Source organism: Nycticebus coucang, chromosome 8 (assembly GCF_027406575.1).
Source record: "Nycticebus coucang isolate mNycCou1 chromosome 8, mNycCou1.pri, whole genome shotgun sequence".
Taxonomy (NCBI): domain Eukaryota; kingdom Metazoa; phylum Chordata; class Mammalia; order Primates; family Lorisidae; genus Nycticebus; species Nycticebus coucang.
This window is the reverse complement of record NC_069787.1, coordinates 109,354,257-109,372,500: the sequence shown is the minus strand read 5'-3', so window position 1 is coordinate 109,372,500 and position 18,244 is coordinate 109,354,257. Positions and strand designations below refer to the sequence as shown.

At 36.7% G+C, this 18,244-nt stretch overlaps 1 protein-coding gene across 4 annotated transcripts in view; it reads left to right on the top strand.

Moving 5' to 3' along the window:
- The window catches only part of ATR (ATR serine/threonine kinase), a 158,750-nt gene that overhangs the window by 52,101 nt on the left and 88,405 nt on the right, over window positions 1–18,244 (top strand). For all 4 annotated transcript variants that reach the window (XM_053598573.1, XM_053598574.1, XM_053598575.1 and 1 more), the window contains 6 exons: window positions 896–1,039; window positions 3,469–3,562; window positions 5,491–5,616; window positions 12,288–12,494; window positions 12,857–12,970; window positions 15,285–15,400. In XM_053598573.1, coding sequence (XP_053454548.1) covers window positions 896–1,039; window positions 3,469–3,562; window positions 5,491–5,616; window positions 12,288–12,494; window positions 12,857–12,970; window positions 15,285–15,400 — 801 coding nt within the window. The remainder of the gene's footprint in view (window positions 1–895; window positions 1,040–3,468; window positions 3,563–5,490; window positions 5,617–12,287; window positions 12,495–12,856; window positions 12,971–15,284; window positions 15,401–18,244) is intronic.

Below are 18,244 nucleotides of genomic sequence, written 5' to 3'. Positions count from 1 at the left end.
GAGTTTTTATTTTCAATTTAAATTAAAGTGTACATAGTTTTGACTTATGTCTTTGGTTTTATACTTCAGTTATGCTCTATATCTTTGTTCCTAATGACTTATAATAACATGTACTTAATTTTTCTTTCTGTCTGTAGGTATAGTAATGTAAAAATGACAATTTCAGTTGAGTGCAGTTTAAACTCCTGGGTTGTTCTTTTTGTCCTTGAAATGTATCCTGTTAGAGATCTCTGTATAGTCAGAATATGTGTCTTTAAAGTAACATGAAGTCATTATTTTCTTCTGTGTGTATATGCCACCAAGTTGCTAGTTGTTTTAGTTTTTAAAAAATTTTTAGGATTGCTTTTTTTCTCTAATTTAAAAATCGTATAAAACACTTGTATAGTCCCAAAATCAAATTTATGTAACAAGTTGCATTTCTGATAGGCACTCATTTTTGTTAATAGTTATATATTCTGTTTTTAAAAGTATAAACAAAATATACACACACTTTTTTTTTCCATTTTTGGCTCTAAAACACTTTTTTTCCTATAGCTCTTTTTTTTTTTGAGACAGAGTCTTGTACAATCATAGCTCACTGCAGCCTTCAACTCCTGAGCTCATGTAATTGCCTTGCATCAACTTCCTGAGTACTTAGGACTATAGGCATACACCATCATGCCTGGCTAATTTGGGGGTTTAAAAAAATTTTGGTAGAAATAGGGTCTTGCGTTTTTTGACTTAATGTAATTTGTAAATCACTTTATTTGAATTTATAGTACTGATCTTTATTCCAGTTTTAAAGCTGCCTTTTTATCTATTGTTTATGTATTGGTTCTTCAACTAGTAACTAATTGATGGCACTTACAAATAATAAAAATAATAGGATCTAATTTTTATTTGTTTTTTCACATAGAGCTTGGGACTGCTTTGTTCGTTGCCTGGATCACGCTTATCTAGGCTCCCTTCTCAGTCATGTAATAGTAGCATTGTTACCCCTTATACACATCCAGCCTAAAGAAACTGCAGCTATCTTTCACTACCTCATAATTGAAAACAGGTATTGTAACAGAAGCTGGTAATAAAAGTTGTAACTTTTTAATTGAATTTTTATATATCAATGTGTTGGATTACTGTTGGTAATGTAGAACTATTCACTTTTTAAAATTTCAGAGTTTATCAGTAAACAAAAGCAATTGGCATATAATCCATATTATATATTGATTCTGTTTCATTTGTGGCATTATTTTATTTCCATTATAATTATTTTTTAAACTCATTAAACAATAGGTTAGTAATTAAAAACTTTTTATTAATTGTGAAAGAGTGAAGATTTCTTTCAAATTAAGGCAGTCAGATGAATAGCAGGAGAAAGGATAGGCAGGATGATCACCCACTTTCTGCAGCTACCTAAGGTGAATCCCTTTTAAACTTCATTGCATTGACCTTTGAGCTAGCCACTCTTCAAGTTTTTATCATGTTTCTTCATGCTATTGCTAGAACAGTCTTTTAAAATCGTCTCTTTAATCTGTATCGTTCCAGCATACAGAGACATTCTGTGGTTCTGCATTTCCTAGTTGATAAAGGTTGCTTCGCTTGACCTTTGAGGCTTTCCAAACTCTGTCCACATCTTTTTTCTTAACATATTTCCACATGATTTTCCAAAACAAGGAGTGAGCGATAGCCAATATGGACTTGCTGTAGACAGAACATGCATTACTCCTTTCCGTTTGTATTTTTGACTCAGGCTACCTTTTTTTTTTTTTAAGAGACAGAGTCTCACTTTGTCATCCTCGGTAGGGTGCTGTGGCATCACAGCTCACAGCAACCTCCAGCTCTTGGACTTAGGCGATTCTCTTCCCTCAGCCTCCTGAGTAGCTGGGACTACAGACGCTCGCCACAACCCCCGGCTATTTTTTGTTGCAGTTTGGCCAGGGCCGGGTTTGAACCTGCCACCCTCGGTATATGGGGCCGGCGCCCTACTCACTGAGCCACAGGCACCACCCAGACTCAGGCTGCTTTTTAACCTGAGAGGTCTTTCTATATATTTTGACATTTTTTCTATTATTTTACTTACTGTCAGAGGTTATAGTTCCTTTGTTTCTGGAAGGTTAAGATTTAAGTATGGTTTATTTAACTACTCATCCACATGCTGTTGCTAATCTCTTTAATTAGTTTTAGTAACTGTCCTATCAAAGAGTAAGCACAAAAGAAGGAAAGGTTAATGTGTTTTAATTTAATTAAAATATATTTACTTTTGATATTTTGTACATGATGGAAAAATAAAATCTCTGATTTAGATAACTTTCCAAATACCTTTTTGCTATTTGTTACAGAAGAATCATTTCTCTAACGTTTTTCTATCATGACAAAAATCCTTTTTCACTTCAGTGCAAAACTGAAGACTGTAATTGCAGAATGAAGGAATTATTCTGGCTTTGTTTATTGTTCCATCCCTAGTGTGTAGTCAGTGTTTGGCACATAATAGCATACAGTAGTTATTTAACACATATTTGTTTCATGAGTTACTGAAAACTAGAATTTAGAAACACTCTTATTTGGACCCAGAAACATTATTTATCATATTGGACACAAATTAAAAATTATAGCCTCTAAAAGGATTATTTATATATATCCTTTGCTATAATTCTTTATGAGGATTGCATATTGGAGTAGGCTTTGGTTATCGCTATATTCCAAATCACTCTAAAACCTACTGTCTTAAAACAATGAGCATTTTTATCTGTTCATAATTTTGAGATCTAGGCTGGACTCAACTGGTGAGTTCTGTTGGTCTTGCCAGTGGTCACTGGTTTAGCCATATTTAGCTGGCAGGTGGACTAGGCTGTCTGTCATGTGTTCTCAGAGCTTCTATCTTTCTCTCTACATGGCCTGTTTATGTTTAAGGTCAAATGTTTTACACAGTGACTCAGTGCTTTTCAGAGCATAAAACTGGAAGCTTCCGGCCTTTTTAATACATAGGCCCCAAGTTAGCACAGCAGCTCCTCTGCCACAGTCTGTTTTTCTAAAACAAGTCACACAGCTCAGATTGAAGAGAAAGGGACTATATACAGGATGGCCATAAAGTTTGTGTGCAGTTTAAAATAGACAAACTAAATTGCACACGAACTTTATGGTCAGCCTGTGTATGGATGTGTATACTGAGAAGAATGGTTTATTGAAGGCCACCAAGGTAAGAGATCATTACAGGGTGATTTTCTTAGCTTTGGTTATTTGCCACTGTTTTTTTTTCTTTATTAAATCATAACTGTGTACATTGATGCATTTATGGGATACAGTGTACTGGTTTGATATACAATGTGAAATTTAGCTGAGCATCTTAGACATGGTTGGGAAGAACTCTGTGCATGTCAGTAGTCAACTTGTACTTTTAAGTATGAGTTAAGTCAGGCTCAGTTTCAACTTTTACTTTACTTTTTTTTAGTATCCATATTCTTGGCAAATAATTCTTTTTATTCCAACTATTAGGGATGCTGTGCAAGATTTTCTTCATGAAATATATTTTTTACCTGATCATCCAGAATTAAAAAAGATAAAAGCTGTTCTCCAGGAATACAGAAAGGTATTTAATTATTTTTTTTTTTTTGTAGAGACAGAGTCTCACTTTATGGCCCTTGGTAGAGTGCTGTGGCCTCACACAGCTCACAGCAACCTCCAACTCCTAGGCTTAAGCGATTCTCTTGCCTCAGCCTCCTGAGTAGCTGGGACTACAGGCGCCCGCCACAACGCCCAGCTATTTTTTGGTTGCATTTCGGCCGGGGCCGGGTTTGAACCCGCCACCCTCGGTATATGGGGCCGGCGCCTTACCAACTGAGCCACAAGCGCCGCCCAGAAAGGTGTTTAATTTTTTATTTATGGTTTAGGAGATCATTAATACAAAATTATATTACTGTATAATTCAAAGCTTCCTGCTTTGAATCAGTTCTATAGGGGTAATACATAGTTCTTAAAACTATGTATTATCGGCTGTGCCTATAGCTCAGTCAGCAAGGGTGTGGGCCACATGCACCTAGGGTGTCAGGTTCCATCCTGGCTTGGGCCTGCTAAGCAACAATGACAAATCCAACTGAAAAATAGCCAGGTGGGCACCCGTGGTCCCAGCTACTTGGGAGGCTGAGGCAAGCAAATTGCTTGGCTCGGCACCTGTGGCTCAAGCAGCTAAGGTGCCAGCCACATACACCTGAGCTGGTGGGTTCAAATCCAGCCCAGGCCCACCAAACAACAATGATGGCTGCAACCAAAAAATAGCTGGCATTGTGGCGGGCACCTGTAGTCCCAGCTACTTGGGAGGTGGAGGCAGGAGAATCACTTGAGCCCAGGAATTTGCAGGTTGCTGTGAGCTGTGATGCCATGGTACTCTACCTGGGGCGACAGCTTGAGACTCTGTCTCAAAAAAAAAACTATATATTATCTTAAAAACTATGCTAAGTTTATAAATAAGAATACTAATGTTCTCATTATGTAAACCTTAGCCTCGAAATCCAGAACTTGTAAATGTTTGTAAATAACTGCTAAATAATTTTATTCTCTTACACTAAACCCAACCTTAACTTCATCTCTGTCAATAATAATTAACCATGTTCTATTTAATACAGCGAAGATGAAAGAAACCCTCACCTAAATTCCTCACAATTAATGAAGAAAGCTTCACTACCCCTAAAGCAAAAGTGACTTTAGAATCAGATCTAGGTATAATACAGTTCTATTCCTATAGTTAATTCCTTGTAAGTAGACAATGCTACCATGAATTTTAACTTTTGGAGGGAAGTTTTACCATTTAGATTAAAGATATAATAGCATTAAGTAGAACAGAGTGCAAAGAATTGTGCAGTTTTGTGCCTTTATTACACAGGTCAATGTGTCCTGACTTGCAGTCCCCAGAAGAAGCTGCTGTAGCTAAATGCCCTGAAGGAAGAAAGAAAAGCTGTGGGATGATTCTAGTTTTGTTGTGCTACAAACCCTGGTATAGAAATGTCAGATCTGAGTTGATTCCTGAGCTTTAGAAGGAGAATAATATATAGTTCCAGTACTTGAACTATAGGTTAATTGTAACCTCTCTGAAATTATGAAGTTATTAATGGTGATTTTATAGCACTTTGGGGCAGAAAGTGGGATACTTGATCTTAGGTAATAAAAGAAAGGAGTAAATTATTATATAATCCATAGACCTGGTTCAAGAAGACTAAGTAGCTCTCTGTAAATTAAGGAAAGCCTGTACTTTTACTCAAGAAGCATTTATTTTAAATAAGAAAATTTCTATTTATTTAGAATAAAATTTTTCTCCAGGCCTGAAGATTTTAGAATGAAATCCTTTTCCTAGAGAATCACTAAAAATAACATATACTGTATAAGGAAATTTTATTATTTCTTAAAACTAATTTTTTTAGAGTATAGTTTAACAATGATAATTATATAGGGAATTCAGGCCTTTGGAAATGGTTATTAAAATAGTCAATTAATAAGGTATATTTTTCTGTGCCCTTCATGTAGGAGACCTCTGAGAGTACTGATCTTCAAACAACTCTTCAGCTATCTATGAAGGCAATTCAGCATGAAAATGTAGACGTTCGTATTCATGCTCTTACAAGCTTGAAGGAGACCTTATATAAAAATCAGGTATGCTAAGCCCATATAATTAGAAAGCTACAGTAGAACAGAAGAGTTTGAGGTTTAAAGAAAAGATGACAGATTGGCATTTTTGTTTGAGATTCAGTAGATTCAATTAAAGAAGTAATTTTTATTTCACCTAGATTATCAGATCCAACTGAGAACCAGTAACTCATGAGATGTCCTTTGAGCCTGAATCCCAGAGATTTGCATTTATTGTTTTTTTTGAAGGGTCATAATTTGGTGGTTATATTTTAAGTTACTACATCTTCCCAAGTAAAGATGTGTTTGTATAGCAGCAGTTAATGTGAGTCTTCACACATTTTTCCTCTAGATATCTGTCATATAAAATGTCACCAATTTTACTATTATAAATTTTGACTGAATTAACTCTGCTAGTTATAATAAAGTTACATTTTTAAGTTTACTTTTTTTTTTTTCACACTTTTTTTGGTCAGGGCTGGGTTTGAACCCACCACCTCCGGCATATGGGGCCGGCATCCTACTCCTTTGAGCCACAGGCCTTTTATCAAGGGCCCAGGGAACATAATTATTTTCTTAAATAATATAATGTAGATTATGGTAACATAATGTAGATTACTCCTAAACTTTATGATGTGAGAACTGGTATTTAAAATACTAGACACCTATTAATGTATACATTAGAAATCATTTAATCAAGTTACTCATTCTTACATATCAAGAACCCATATAGTAAGATGTGAGAGCTTATGACTCTCATGAATTATTTGGTTACAAAACTAGGTTATGTTTCTTTTCATGATAGAATCAAGTACTTAGGACAAAGATACATATGTTGATAGTGACTACATGGTTTCTGGGGCAGTGAGCTTGTATAACCAATGAGGATAGCAGGCAGCGTGGAGATGATTCTACCAGATGTGAGGTGCCTTGAATGTCCTCTAGCTTAGGCTTAATGCCTTTCTGACTATGGGTCTATATTATCATGGTATTGCCTCAATTCCTATTCTAAACTACAATAAAACTACCCTGTTCTTGCCCCTTGCCTCAAATCTCTGCCTGAATTTCAGATAACTTAAAGGACTTCTAGCTTTTGAATTTAACATGGAGACTTATGAATAGCAAAAGTTCTCTCCCCTTGGTATAGGTTTTCTAGTTTATTTCAAAGCAGATGGCATGGTCATGACCTAACCTTATAAGTGACAAAATCTGAGAATTCAAGATTTCTTACACTCTTAGGGACAAGCCACAGCTGCCCCACTTTTGCCACCTGGGTCCCAAAAGATAAATCACAGCTGGTGTTTCCCTGACAAGGGTTCCTTCAATGCTAATAGATTACCTAGCTAGAATAAGAAGGAAAGTATATTTGCAGGAGTCTTGAAAGTCAGACTAAGTAAACTGATTAAGATATAATGGCTATATATTATTACAGGATTTTTTATAGTAAGGATTAATTTAGTTTTGTATATGTATCTAGGTGTAGATTGCTAAGGAAAAAAACTTAAAAGCAAGAAGGGCTTGGAAGATTTGTGGAGAGATAAGAAGAATCCAGAGATACATGTGTTCATTTCCCCCATCCCCCAGCAGTTACCTGCCCCAAACACCTGGGAATAAAGAGAGAATGAAATGGGTTCTTTCCCAACTGTGGCAAGAAAATTATATCAAAGTTAAAGATATTTGCAAACTGACCATAAAGTTCATTTGCAATTTTAAATTGCACACTGTTTTAAATTGTACATGAACTTTATGGCCACCCTGTATTTTATACCTGTATCATCCAACAGTAGCCATTAGCTGCATGTGGTTCTCTTGAGCATTTTATTTTTTTGTTTTTTTTTGGTTTTTTTTTGTAGAGACAGAGTCTCACTTTATGGCCCTCGGTAGAGTGCCGTGGCCTCACACAGCTCACAGCAACCTCCAACTCCTGGGCTTAAGCGATTCTCTTGCCTCAGCCTCCCGAGTAGCTGGGACTACAGGCGCCCGCCGCAACGCCTGGCCATTTTTTGGTTGCAGATTGGCCGGGGCCGGGTTTGAACCCGTCACCCTCGGTATATGGGGCTGGCGCCCTACCGACTGAGCCACAGGCGCCGCCCTCTCTTGAGCATTTTAAATATATAACTCAGGAATTGAATTTTAAATTTTATTTAATTTTTATTAATTAAAATTTTTTTGTTCCTTTGTTTTCAGACAGGATCTCGCTCTGCTGCCCATGCTGGAGTGCAGTGGTGCAATCATAGCTCACCTCACCCTCGAACTCCTGGGCTCAGATAATCCTTCTGTCATAGTCTCCCAAGTTGTTTGGACTGTAGGTGCATGCCATCATACCCAGATGATTTTAGTTTTTTGTGGAGATCAGACATTGTTAGCTCACTGAAGCTGGTCTTGAACTCCTGCCTTGGCCTTTCAAACTGCTGGGATTACAGGTCACATCTGACTGAGAATATTATATAAGAACTTCATCCACAATAAAGCAAGCACCAGGCCCAGATAGTTTCACAGGGGAGGCTTTATCAAATCTTTAAAAAGTAGATAATCTCCTTGGTGTTCAAATTCTTCCAGAGCATAGAACATTTCCAATTTTTAAAACTTTCAGAATAGAGCAGTATTCTCTAATCTTAAAAAAGGTAGTAGAATGATAAGTATTGCAATTAATTTATTAAAACAAAATTTAAGTTTTAAAAAGTTAGCACAAAACAATAAATTTTTTCTGTTTTTTTTTTTTTTTTTTTTTGAGACAGAGTCTCAGTTGCCCTGGGGTTGTGTGCTATGGCATCATAGCTCACAGCAACTTTAAACTCTTAGGCTCAAGCAATTCTCTTGCCTTAGCCTCCCAAGTAGCTGGGACTATAGGCTCCTACCAGAAGGCCTGGCTATTTTTAGAGGTGGGGTCTCACTCTTACTCAGGCTGGTCTCAGACTCCTGAGCTTAAGCAGTCTACCTGCTGCGGCCTCCAGAGTGCTAGGATTACAGACATGAGCCACCACACCTGGCACAAAACAATAAAATTAAAGATCATTAATATGAATATTAATGCAAAAAATTCTTTATCTTTTTTCTTTCTTTTCTTTTCTTTTTTTTTTTAGATAGAGTCTCACTCTGTCACCCTGAGTAGGGTGCCATTGCGTTATCATAGCTCACAGCAACCTCAAACTCCTAGGCTCAGATGGTCTTCTTGCCTCAGCCTCCCTAGTAGCTGAGGCTACAGTTACCCACTACAATGCCTGGCTAGTTTTTTCTATTTTTTAGTAGACACAAGGTCTCATTCTTGCTCAGGCTTGTCTCAAACTCCTAAGCTGAAGAAATCCACCTACCTTGGCCTCCTAGACTGCCAGGATTATAGACATGAGCACTGCACCTGGCCAAAAAATTCTAAATACATTATTATCAAACAATTCAATTTCACATTAAGAGGTATTAAGAAAAATACCTCATGACCAGTAGGGTTTTATTCCAGGATTGCAAAAATAGTTTATATTTAGCAATTCATTAATATAGTCACTGTATTAATAAATCTAAAGTGAAAAATCATCCACAGATACTGAAACAGACTTTGACAAATTTCATTGCTTACTTCAAATGAAAACACTCAAGAAAATAGAAATTGATGTGTACTACCGTTATATATAATAAATGTATACATATATGTATATACATAAGTATATGGGTGTACACATATGTATATTTGCATGCATATGTACATATACCATGCCTACGTAATGGGAAACAAGAAACATTCCCATGAAACGCAAGGTTTTTATTATCTCTACTAATATTTAATATTCAGTTGGAGATATTAGCCAATGAATTTAGATAAGAGAAAGCAATCAGAAGCATAAGAATTAAAAAATATATATAAAACTACCCAGCCCTGGCCAAAAAAAGCCCCAACTATCTCATTCAGAGAATTATTGATGAAATTAACTCAAGGCAACAAATGAATTCAGTATATTAGGGGATATGCAATTAATATATGAAAATTAATAATCTTAGCCTGGTATGGTGATCTCCCTGTAATCCTAGCTACTCGAGAGACTAAGGTGGGAGGATTGCTTGAGCCCAGGAGTTCCAGGCTGCAATGAGCTGTGATTGTGCCACATTCCAGTCTTAGCGTCAGAGTGACCTATTAAAAATAAAAATAATGTCTATATCACAACCAATAATCAGTTAGAAAAGTTTTTTGAAAACCCTATTACAGTAGCAACAAGAAAAGATAATATAGCTGAGAGTAAGCGTAACAGGAAATGTATAAACTATTAAGAGGAAAACTTTGAAACACTTCTGAAAGACGAAAGGGTATAAAAGATTTAAACAAATGGAAAACATTTCTTATTATTGGGTAGGTTGACTCAATATTTTAAAGATTTCAATTCTTAGGTTAGTGTATAATTTTAATGCAATTCTAATAAAAATGCTAAGTTTTTTTTCTACTAGGAGGTTCATGATAATATTCATATAGAAAAATACACATCTAAAAAATAGTTGGGACCTTTTCCCTCTAAAAAATAATGAGAGTACAGTAACACTACCAGGTATTATTACACCGTATAGCCGTTATTATTATAATAAATACCAGTGCATGAATTAATAGATCAGTGGGAAAGAACACAAGGTCCAGAAATAGACCCAAGTACATGTCAACATTTAGTATTTAATAAAAGTGATGTTTCACATAATTGAGACACACATGGATTTTGTTGTTTTGTTTTGTCAACTGGTTAGCCATTCGGAAATGATAAAATTCTGTCCATTTGTTAAAAAACTGTTTAAAATAGATGCATCAAACACATAATCATTTTAAAAATTCTCTAGGAATTCAATGTTTTTTGCTTAAAAATCCAGTTTAGCCTAGAAGTAAAATAAAGGGGACATATTTGGGGGTACATAGCAGATAAGTATAAATTTAAATTCCTCGTTTAGTATTTCATAACATGTATTGCTTTGAATATGAACTACAATTTTTTTTGGCAACTAAAATGTTCTTTTCTTTATTTTCTACTTTTAGCAAGTAAATAAATGTCTATGCTTTTTAAATCTGAGTTTTGCTTTTTACTAATTACTAGGGTGTATTTTAGGTTTGCATGGCTGCCTTAACCTATGTTGTTATTTAAGAAATTGACTATTGAAGATTCTGGATGAAATTAAATTTTTTTTTTTTTTTTTTTTTTGAGACAGTGTTAAGCTGTTGCCCTGGGTAGAGTGCCATGGCGTCACAGTTCACAGCATCCTCAAACTCTTAGGCTTAAGCGATCAATTCTCTTGCCTCAGCCTCCCAAGTAGCAAGGACGACAGGCGCCCGCCACAACGCCCAGCTATTTTTGTTGTTGCAGTTGACATTGTTATTTCAGCAGGCCTGGGCTGGATTTGAACCTGCCAGCTCTGGTGTATTTGACCAGCTCCCTACCCACTGAGCTATGAGTGCCGCACATGAGATTAAATATCTTTTTTATTTTTCTTTTGAAATATATTACACTTTGTGTTACACATCACAGTTCGAGATGCTTATGTAGGCTTTACTTTTACTAGAAAGAAGATAACATAAATGAAGTGGTTCTAAATTGATCACATAAGTACAATATCTAAACCTTCACTAGCCTAAGAATATTTTTTTAACATTTTGCTTATTACAGCAATATGAGAAGATGAATGAAAAAAGCTCAGCTTATTTTTCTTTATCCTACCTTTCTTCCTACCCTTTTCCATCCCCACAGAATCCTTTCTCCCTCTTTTTCTCCTTCTGTGTTAGTTTTTATACTCTCTTCTCCCCTCCCCTCATCCCCTCACAGCAATCTCAAATTCCTGGGTTCAAGTGATCTTCCTGCCTCAGCCTCCTGAGTAGTTTGGACTACAGGGGCCTTGCCACAATACCTGGCTAATTTTTCTATTTTTAGTAGAGATGGGTCTTGCTCTTGCTCAGGTTGGTCTCAAACTCCTGAGCTTAAGCAGTCCTCCTGCCTTGGCAGAGTACTAAGATTACAGGTGTGAGCCACCGTGCCAGTTTTTATACACTTTTCTTTTTTATTTATTTATTTATTTTTGCCGTTTTTGGCCAGGGGTGAGTTTGAACCTACCACCTCCGGCATATGGGGCTGGCGCCCTACCCCTTTGAACCACAGGCGCCGCCCTTTATACACTTCTCAATCTTCTTGTTTTAACTGGTAGTTGTTCCTCCTTGACTTATTATGAAATATCTGTCTACTGTCCTTGAAAAGTTACTCAGTTCATTTTCTTCATTGCTTCTTTACCTTGTAAATATATTTGTTATTATACATATACATATGATATTTATATAATTATATTTATAATATATAATTTTTATAATTATATACATATATTATACATATACATGTGATACTTTAATTATTTGTTGAAATATGTGTTTTCTCATGAGACTGTTAACTTGGGGTAAGACTTTGTCTTACTCATTTTTGTATATTCATGTAATAATGCACAATAACTGTTTAATGGACTAATGATTAAGACTTTCAAGTACACTTAATGATTCCAATTGTACACAACTTATTGTGAACTATATTATATGAACCTATCAAAAACTAGCTGAAAAAATTGCAGATACAGGAATTTAATTTTGTTTTGATACTTACATTATATAATTCCTTAATATTTTTAAGCTTTGTAGTTTATGAAAATATACAAGTTTCTAGAATTACATATAAATTTTCTTTCTACTTTTATTTTAGGAAGAACTGATAAAATATGCAACAGATAGTGAAACAGTAGAACCTATTATCTCACAGTTGGTGACAGTGCTTTTGAAAGGTTGCCAAGATGCAAACTCTCAAGCTCGACTGCTCTGTGGGGAATGCTTAGGAGAGTTGGGGGCAATAGATCCAGGTCGATTAGATTTCTCAACCACTGAAACCCAAGGAAAAGATTTTACATTTGTGGTAAGTAATGGTAGTTTGGAATGACAAAAAGAGTTCTCTGTTCTATTGAGGTTTATGTAGTCCATTTATAAAGAACTATTCAGATTATCCTTATTGACAACTTTATCTAAGCCAGACAATTTAAGTAATTTCTGAGTTCATTTCTTATTGCTATTCTAGAGACCATTAGCCAAAACCAATGAAGTTTGAGCCCAACCTTAACTACAGATTATATTTTAGCCTTGGTACAAAACTTAGTTGGAACCTCCCTGTCCTTTCCTTTCTCTAAGTTAAATTCATTTAGGCACTAAGTTAACCATAGAAGAAAGTTTATCTCAAGAAAATTTATACCGATTATCCTTGTTGTTGTTTTTTTTATTGAGACTGGAGTAGAAGATTTAAGCTTTGCTTATGGATTATTAATGGAACTGACAAGAGCTTACCTTGCATATGCAGATAACAGCCGAGCTCAAGATTCAGCTGCTTATGCCATTCAAGTAAGAGTGTATATAGTCATTGCTGGCTTTAAGTTATTGAATTCAAGTAAGAAAATTGTAAACTCTATACTTCTGAAGTTCCTTTCTCTTAATTATCATTTTTATTATCAAGGTAGTGCAAATTTATGATAAATATTTTATCATAGATAGTATAGAAGCATATCCTCCTAACAAATTATTATAGCTACTTTAAAAATGTTTGTATGTATATCCTACTTCCTCAACTTTGTGACCATAAATAAGTTACCTGAGTAGTTCTAGGTATTGAAATAACTGTCCCCCAAGGAAGTTCAAAGCTGCAAAGTTTTATTTTATTTTATTTTTTGAGACAGACTCTCACTTTGTCACCCTCAAGGAGTGCCATAGTGTCACAGCTCACAGCAATCTCAGACTTTGGGGTTACACAGTTCTCTTGCCGCAGCCTCCGAAGTAGCTGGGACTATAGGTGCCCACCACAATGCCCAGCTATTCTTAGAGATGGGTCTCGCTCTGGCTAAGGCTTGTCTTGAACTCATGAGCTCAGGCAGTTCACATGTCTCAGCTTCCCAGCTCCAAAGTTTTAAAATTTTCTTTATTTTTATGTATTCAAGCATACATCCAAGATATTATGAGTTCAGTTCTAGATTATTGCAATAAAGTGACTATATCAATGAAGTAAGTCACACAGATTTTTTGGTTTCCTGGTATATATAAAAGTTGTATTTAGTCCGTTAAATGTGCAATAGCATTATGGCTAAAAATGCAATGTGCATACCTTAGTTTAAAAATACTTTTTTTCTAAACAATGCTAACAATTCTGAGCCTTCAGCAAGTCATGAGCTTTTTGCTGGTGGATAATCTTGCCTCAACCTTCATGGCTGCTGACTAATCAGGGTGGTATTTGCTGAAGGTTATAGTGACTGTGGCTTTTCTTAATACGAGACAACAAAGTTTGCCATGTCAATCAACTCTTCCTTTCACGAAAGATTTCTCTGTAACATGTGATGCTGTTTGATAGCATTTTACCGATAATAGAACCTCCTTCCAAACTGTAGTTAATACTCTCAAACCCCGTCGCTGCTTAATCAACTAAAGTTATGTGATATTTTCATTCCTTTCTTGTCATTTCAACATTCATATCATCTTTACCCAGGATAGATTCCATGTCATGGAAGACAACTCATTCTTCCAATGTGCAGCAGAGGAAAAAATGTTGTATGCCCTTGGTTTAAAGCAGCGGTTCTCAACCTGTGGAACTGTATTAAAGAGCCTCAGTATTAGGAAGGTTGTTGAGAACCACTGGTTTAAAGGACTGTGTGGCTGGTTTGATCTTCTGAGACCATTAAAACTTTCTCCATCTTGCCAAGAAGGGTGTTTCAAAATTTTATCATTGATTTGTTCACTGGAGTAGCACTTTTAATTTACTTCAAGAACTTTTCCTTTGTATTCACATTTGGCTGTTTGGTGTAAGAGGCCTAGATTTTTGCCTATCTCAGTTTTCAACATGCCTTTCTTCCTGAGCTTAATCATTTCTAGCATTTGATTTCAAGTGAGGGACATGCAAATCTTCCTTTCACTTGAACACTTAGAGGCCTTTGTAGGCCTAATTTCAGCATTGTTGTGTCTCAGAATAAGACGGAGAATTGCCTGTCTCCGTCTTCTGAAGAAGTCAGAAAACACACGTTTACTGATTAAGTTCTTTGTCTTATATGGGCACAAGTCATGAAACTTCAAATAGTTACAGTAAGTAGCTCAAAGATCACTGAGCACAGATCACCATAATATATATAGTAATAATAAATTTTGTATTATGAGAATTACCAAAAGGTACACAGAGACACAAAGTGAGCTTATGCTGTTAAAAAAAATAGTGCAGGGCGGCGCCTATGGCTCAGACGGTATGGCGCCGGCCCCATATACCGAGGGTGGCGGGTTCAAACCCGGCCCCGTCCAAACTGCAACCAAAAAATAGCCGGGCGTTGTGGCAGGTACCTGTAGTCCCAGCTACTCGGGAGGCTGAGGCAAGAGAATCGCTTAAGCCCAGGAGTTGGAGGTTGCTGTGAGCTGTGTGAGGCCACGGCACTCTACCGAGGGCCATAAAGTGAGACTCTGTCTCTACAAAAAAAAAAAAAAAATAATAGTGCAAATACACTTGCTCCAGATAGGATTGCCAAAGTCATTGATTTGTAAAAAAGACAGTATCTGTGAAGCATAGTAAAGTGCAATAAAACAGTTATGGGTGTATTTTTAGAGCTATAACATGTAGAACATTCATGAATAAAAAGGTTTAACTACTTCACTGTGGACTTAATGAATGTAAAATATGTATTTGTAGGAGTTGCTTTCTATATATGGATGTAGAGAGATGGAGACTGACGGCCCAGGTCACCAATTGTGGAAGAGATTTCCTGAGCATGTTCGAGAAATACTAGAACCTCATCTAAATACTAGGTATGAGTACTCATTTAAACTATTTTAATAAAATTATTTTTAACTTTATAAAAATTAATATTTTTGATATAGTATTTAACATTAAAAATATTTTTACTATCTTATATATGTATTTTCCTCTTTGATTTATGCTTATAGTCTTGTCAAAATAAGAAGTACTAGCTCAGCGCCCACCGCTCAGTGGTTAGGGCACTGGCCACATGCACCAGGGCTCGTGGGTTCGAACCCAGTCTGGGCCTTGTAAAACAACAATGGCAATAACAACAAAAAAATAGCTGGGCGTTATGGCAGGCGCCTGTAGTTCCACTTACTTGGAAGGCTGAGGCAAGAGAATTGCTTATGTCTAAGAGTTTGAGGTTACTATAAGCTATGATGCCATGGCACTCTACCAAGGGTGACATAGTGAGACCCTCTCTCCAAAAAAAAAAAAAGAAGTACCGTGTGCTCAGTGGGTTAAGTTCCACAACTTTAAGTATTTAGACAAATTCATTGAAGTTAAAAGGATTGCTACATTTTTATTTATTTATTTATTTATTTTTTGTAGAGACAGAGTCTCACTTTACTGCCCTCGGTAGAGTGCCATGGCAACACACAGCTCACAGCAACCTCCAGCTCTCGGGCTTATGTGATTCTCTTGCCTCAGCCTCCCGAGCAGCTGGGACTACAGGCACCCACCACAACGCCCGGCTATTTTTTTTTGTTGTTGTTGCAGTTTGGCCGGAGCTGGCTTTGAACTCACCACCCTTGGCATATGGGGCCGGCGCCCTACTCACTGAGCCACAGGCGCCGCCCAGGATTGCTACATTTTTAAATTCAACTACTTTTAGGCTTGGTATCCATAGCTCAGTGAGTAGGGCGCTGGCCACGTACACCGAGGCTGGCAGGTTCAAGCCCAGCCCAGGCCTGCTAAACAACAATGACAACTGCAACAAAAAAATAGTTGGATAATATGGATAATTTTACTTATATTGTATGATCAGTGTTAGTAATAAAGGAGAGAATGTTAAAAAGTACCCAACAGAGTACCTGACATTCAGTTGCCACTCAATAATAAATGCTTATTCAATCTCAGGTTGTTGAATAAATTCCTTATATTTTGGGAGGTGGCTGTTGTCTACTACTGAATTATATATAATTCCTTATGTTTTGTGGAGGTGGCTATTGTCTACTTCATGACAATTGGAAGCCCAACATTTCTGTGTATTTGTAATTCAATTTAAAATTTTATAAATCGATATTTTATGCTTTTTTTAATAAGAAACAACTTTTAAACGGTCATTTACAAGATATCTTATCAAAGCAATGAGAATTCTTCCTCCTTGTCTTCCCTCTCCTCCTTTCTCTCTCTTTCCTCCTTCCTCCTCCTTCCTCTCAGATCATTCCTCAATAGTGGAAGTTAGAAGGTTTAACCTAACGGGGATCAACTCATTGAAATTGGTGCCACAGAAGAATAAAAGGTTGATGGGGGGCAGTTTCAATGGAGCTGACATCTTTTGTATGAAACACTGAAATTCCAGGTTAGCCAATAGGTCAGTTTTATAGCTTGGACTGCTGGATATTTATTCCAGATGGCCTAGGGACATACACAACATCTTGAAAGCATATTTATGTTTTTACTGTCGTTTTTTTTTTTTTGAGGCAGAATCTCACTATGTTGCCCTGGGTAGAGTGCCATGGAGTCACAGCTCACACCAACCTCAAACTCTTAGGCTTAAGTGATTCTCTTGCCTCAGTTTCCCAAGTAGCTGGGACTACAGGCGCCTGCCAAAATGCCCGGCTATTTTTTGGTTGTAGTTGGCCTAGGCTGAATTCGAATCTGCTAACTCTGATGTATGTGGTTGGCACCCTAGCTTCTGAGCTACAGGTACCGAGCCTGTTTTTACTGTCTTGAAGTTACTCTACGCTTTCATTAATTTTTTTCTTTTTTTTTTTTTCTTTAAGACAGAGTCTCACTATGTTGCCCTCAGTAGAGTACCGTGGTGTCATAGCTCACAGCAACCTCAAACTCTTGGGCTTAAGCAATTCTCTTGCCTCAGCCTCCCAAGTAGCTGGGACCTCAGGCACCTGCCACAATACCCGGCTATTGTTGTTGTTGTTGTTGTTGTTGATTTTTAGCTGGCCTGGGCTGGGTTCCAACCCTCCACTTTCGGTGTATGTGGCCGGCGCCGTAACCACTGTGCTACGGGTGCCAAGCCTCATTAAAATTTTTTTCAATTGAGCTATTTATATGTAATCACTAAACTTGGATTAAAGGATGGATATATTTGGGAGATTTAATTTAAATGGCTCAGCGCCTGTGGCTCACGCAGCTAAGGTGCCAGCCACATACATCTAAGCTGGTGGGTTCGAATCCAGCCTGGGCCCGCCAAACAACAATGACGGCTGCAACCAAAAAAAAAAAAAAAAAAAAGCCGGGCATGGGCAGCGCCTGTGGCTCAGTCGGTGGGGCGCCAGCCCCATATACTGAGGGTGGCAGGTTCAGACCCGGCCCCGGCTGAACTGCAACCAAAAAAAAAAAAAAAAAGAACCTGATATAATAACTACCATTCAAAATCACCATAGAAAATAATTTTAGGAGAAAACTAAACTAGTATGAGACTCTGCAGAATCTGGCCTGTACCCCAGTATCAGTAATTTTCTAGCTATGTTTACTATAAAACTTAATAAAATCATCTAGAGAATTATACTTGTGATGATTCAAAGTAAAGATCTAGGCTTTTTTCCTAGTTTAGTGTGGTGGTTAACTGAGAATTTATTGAATTTTTTTCAACTTTTAGAAACTTAGAATGCAATGAAATATGTTTGCTGAAAATCTTAAATATAGGGCATTTATTATCTTTGTCA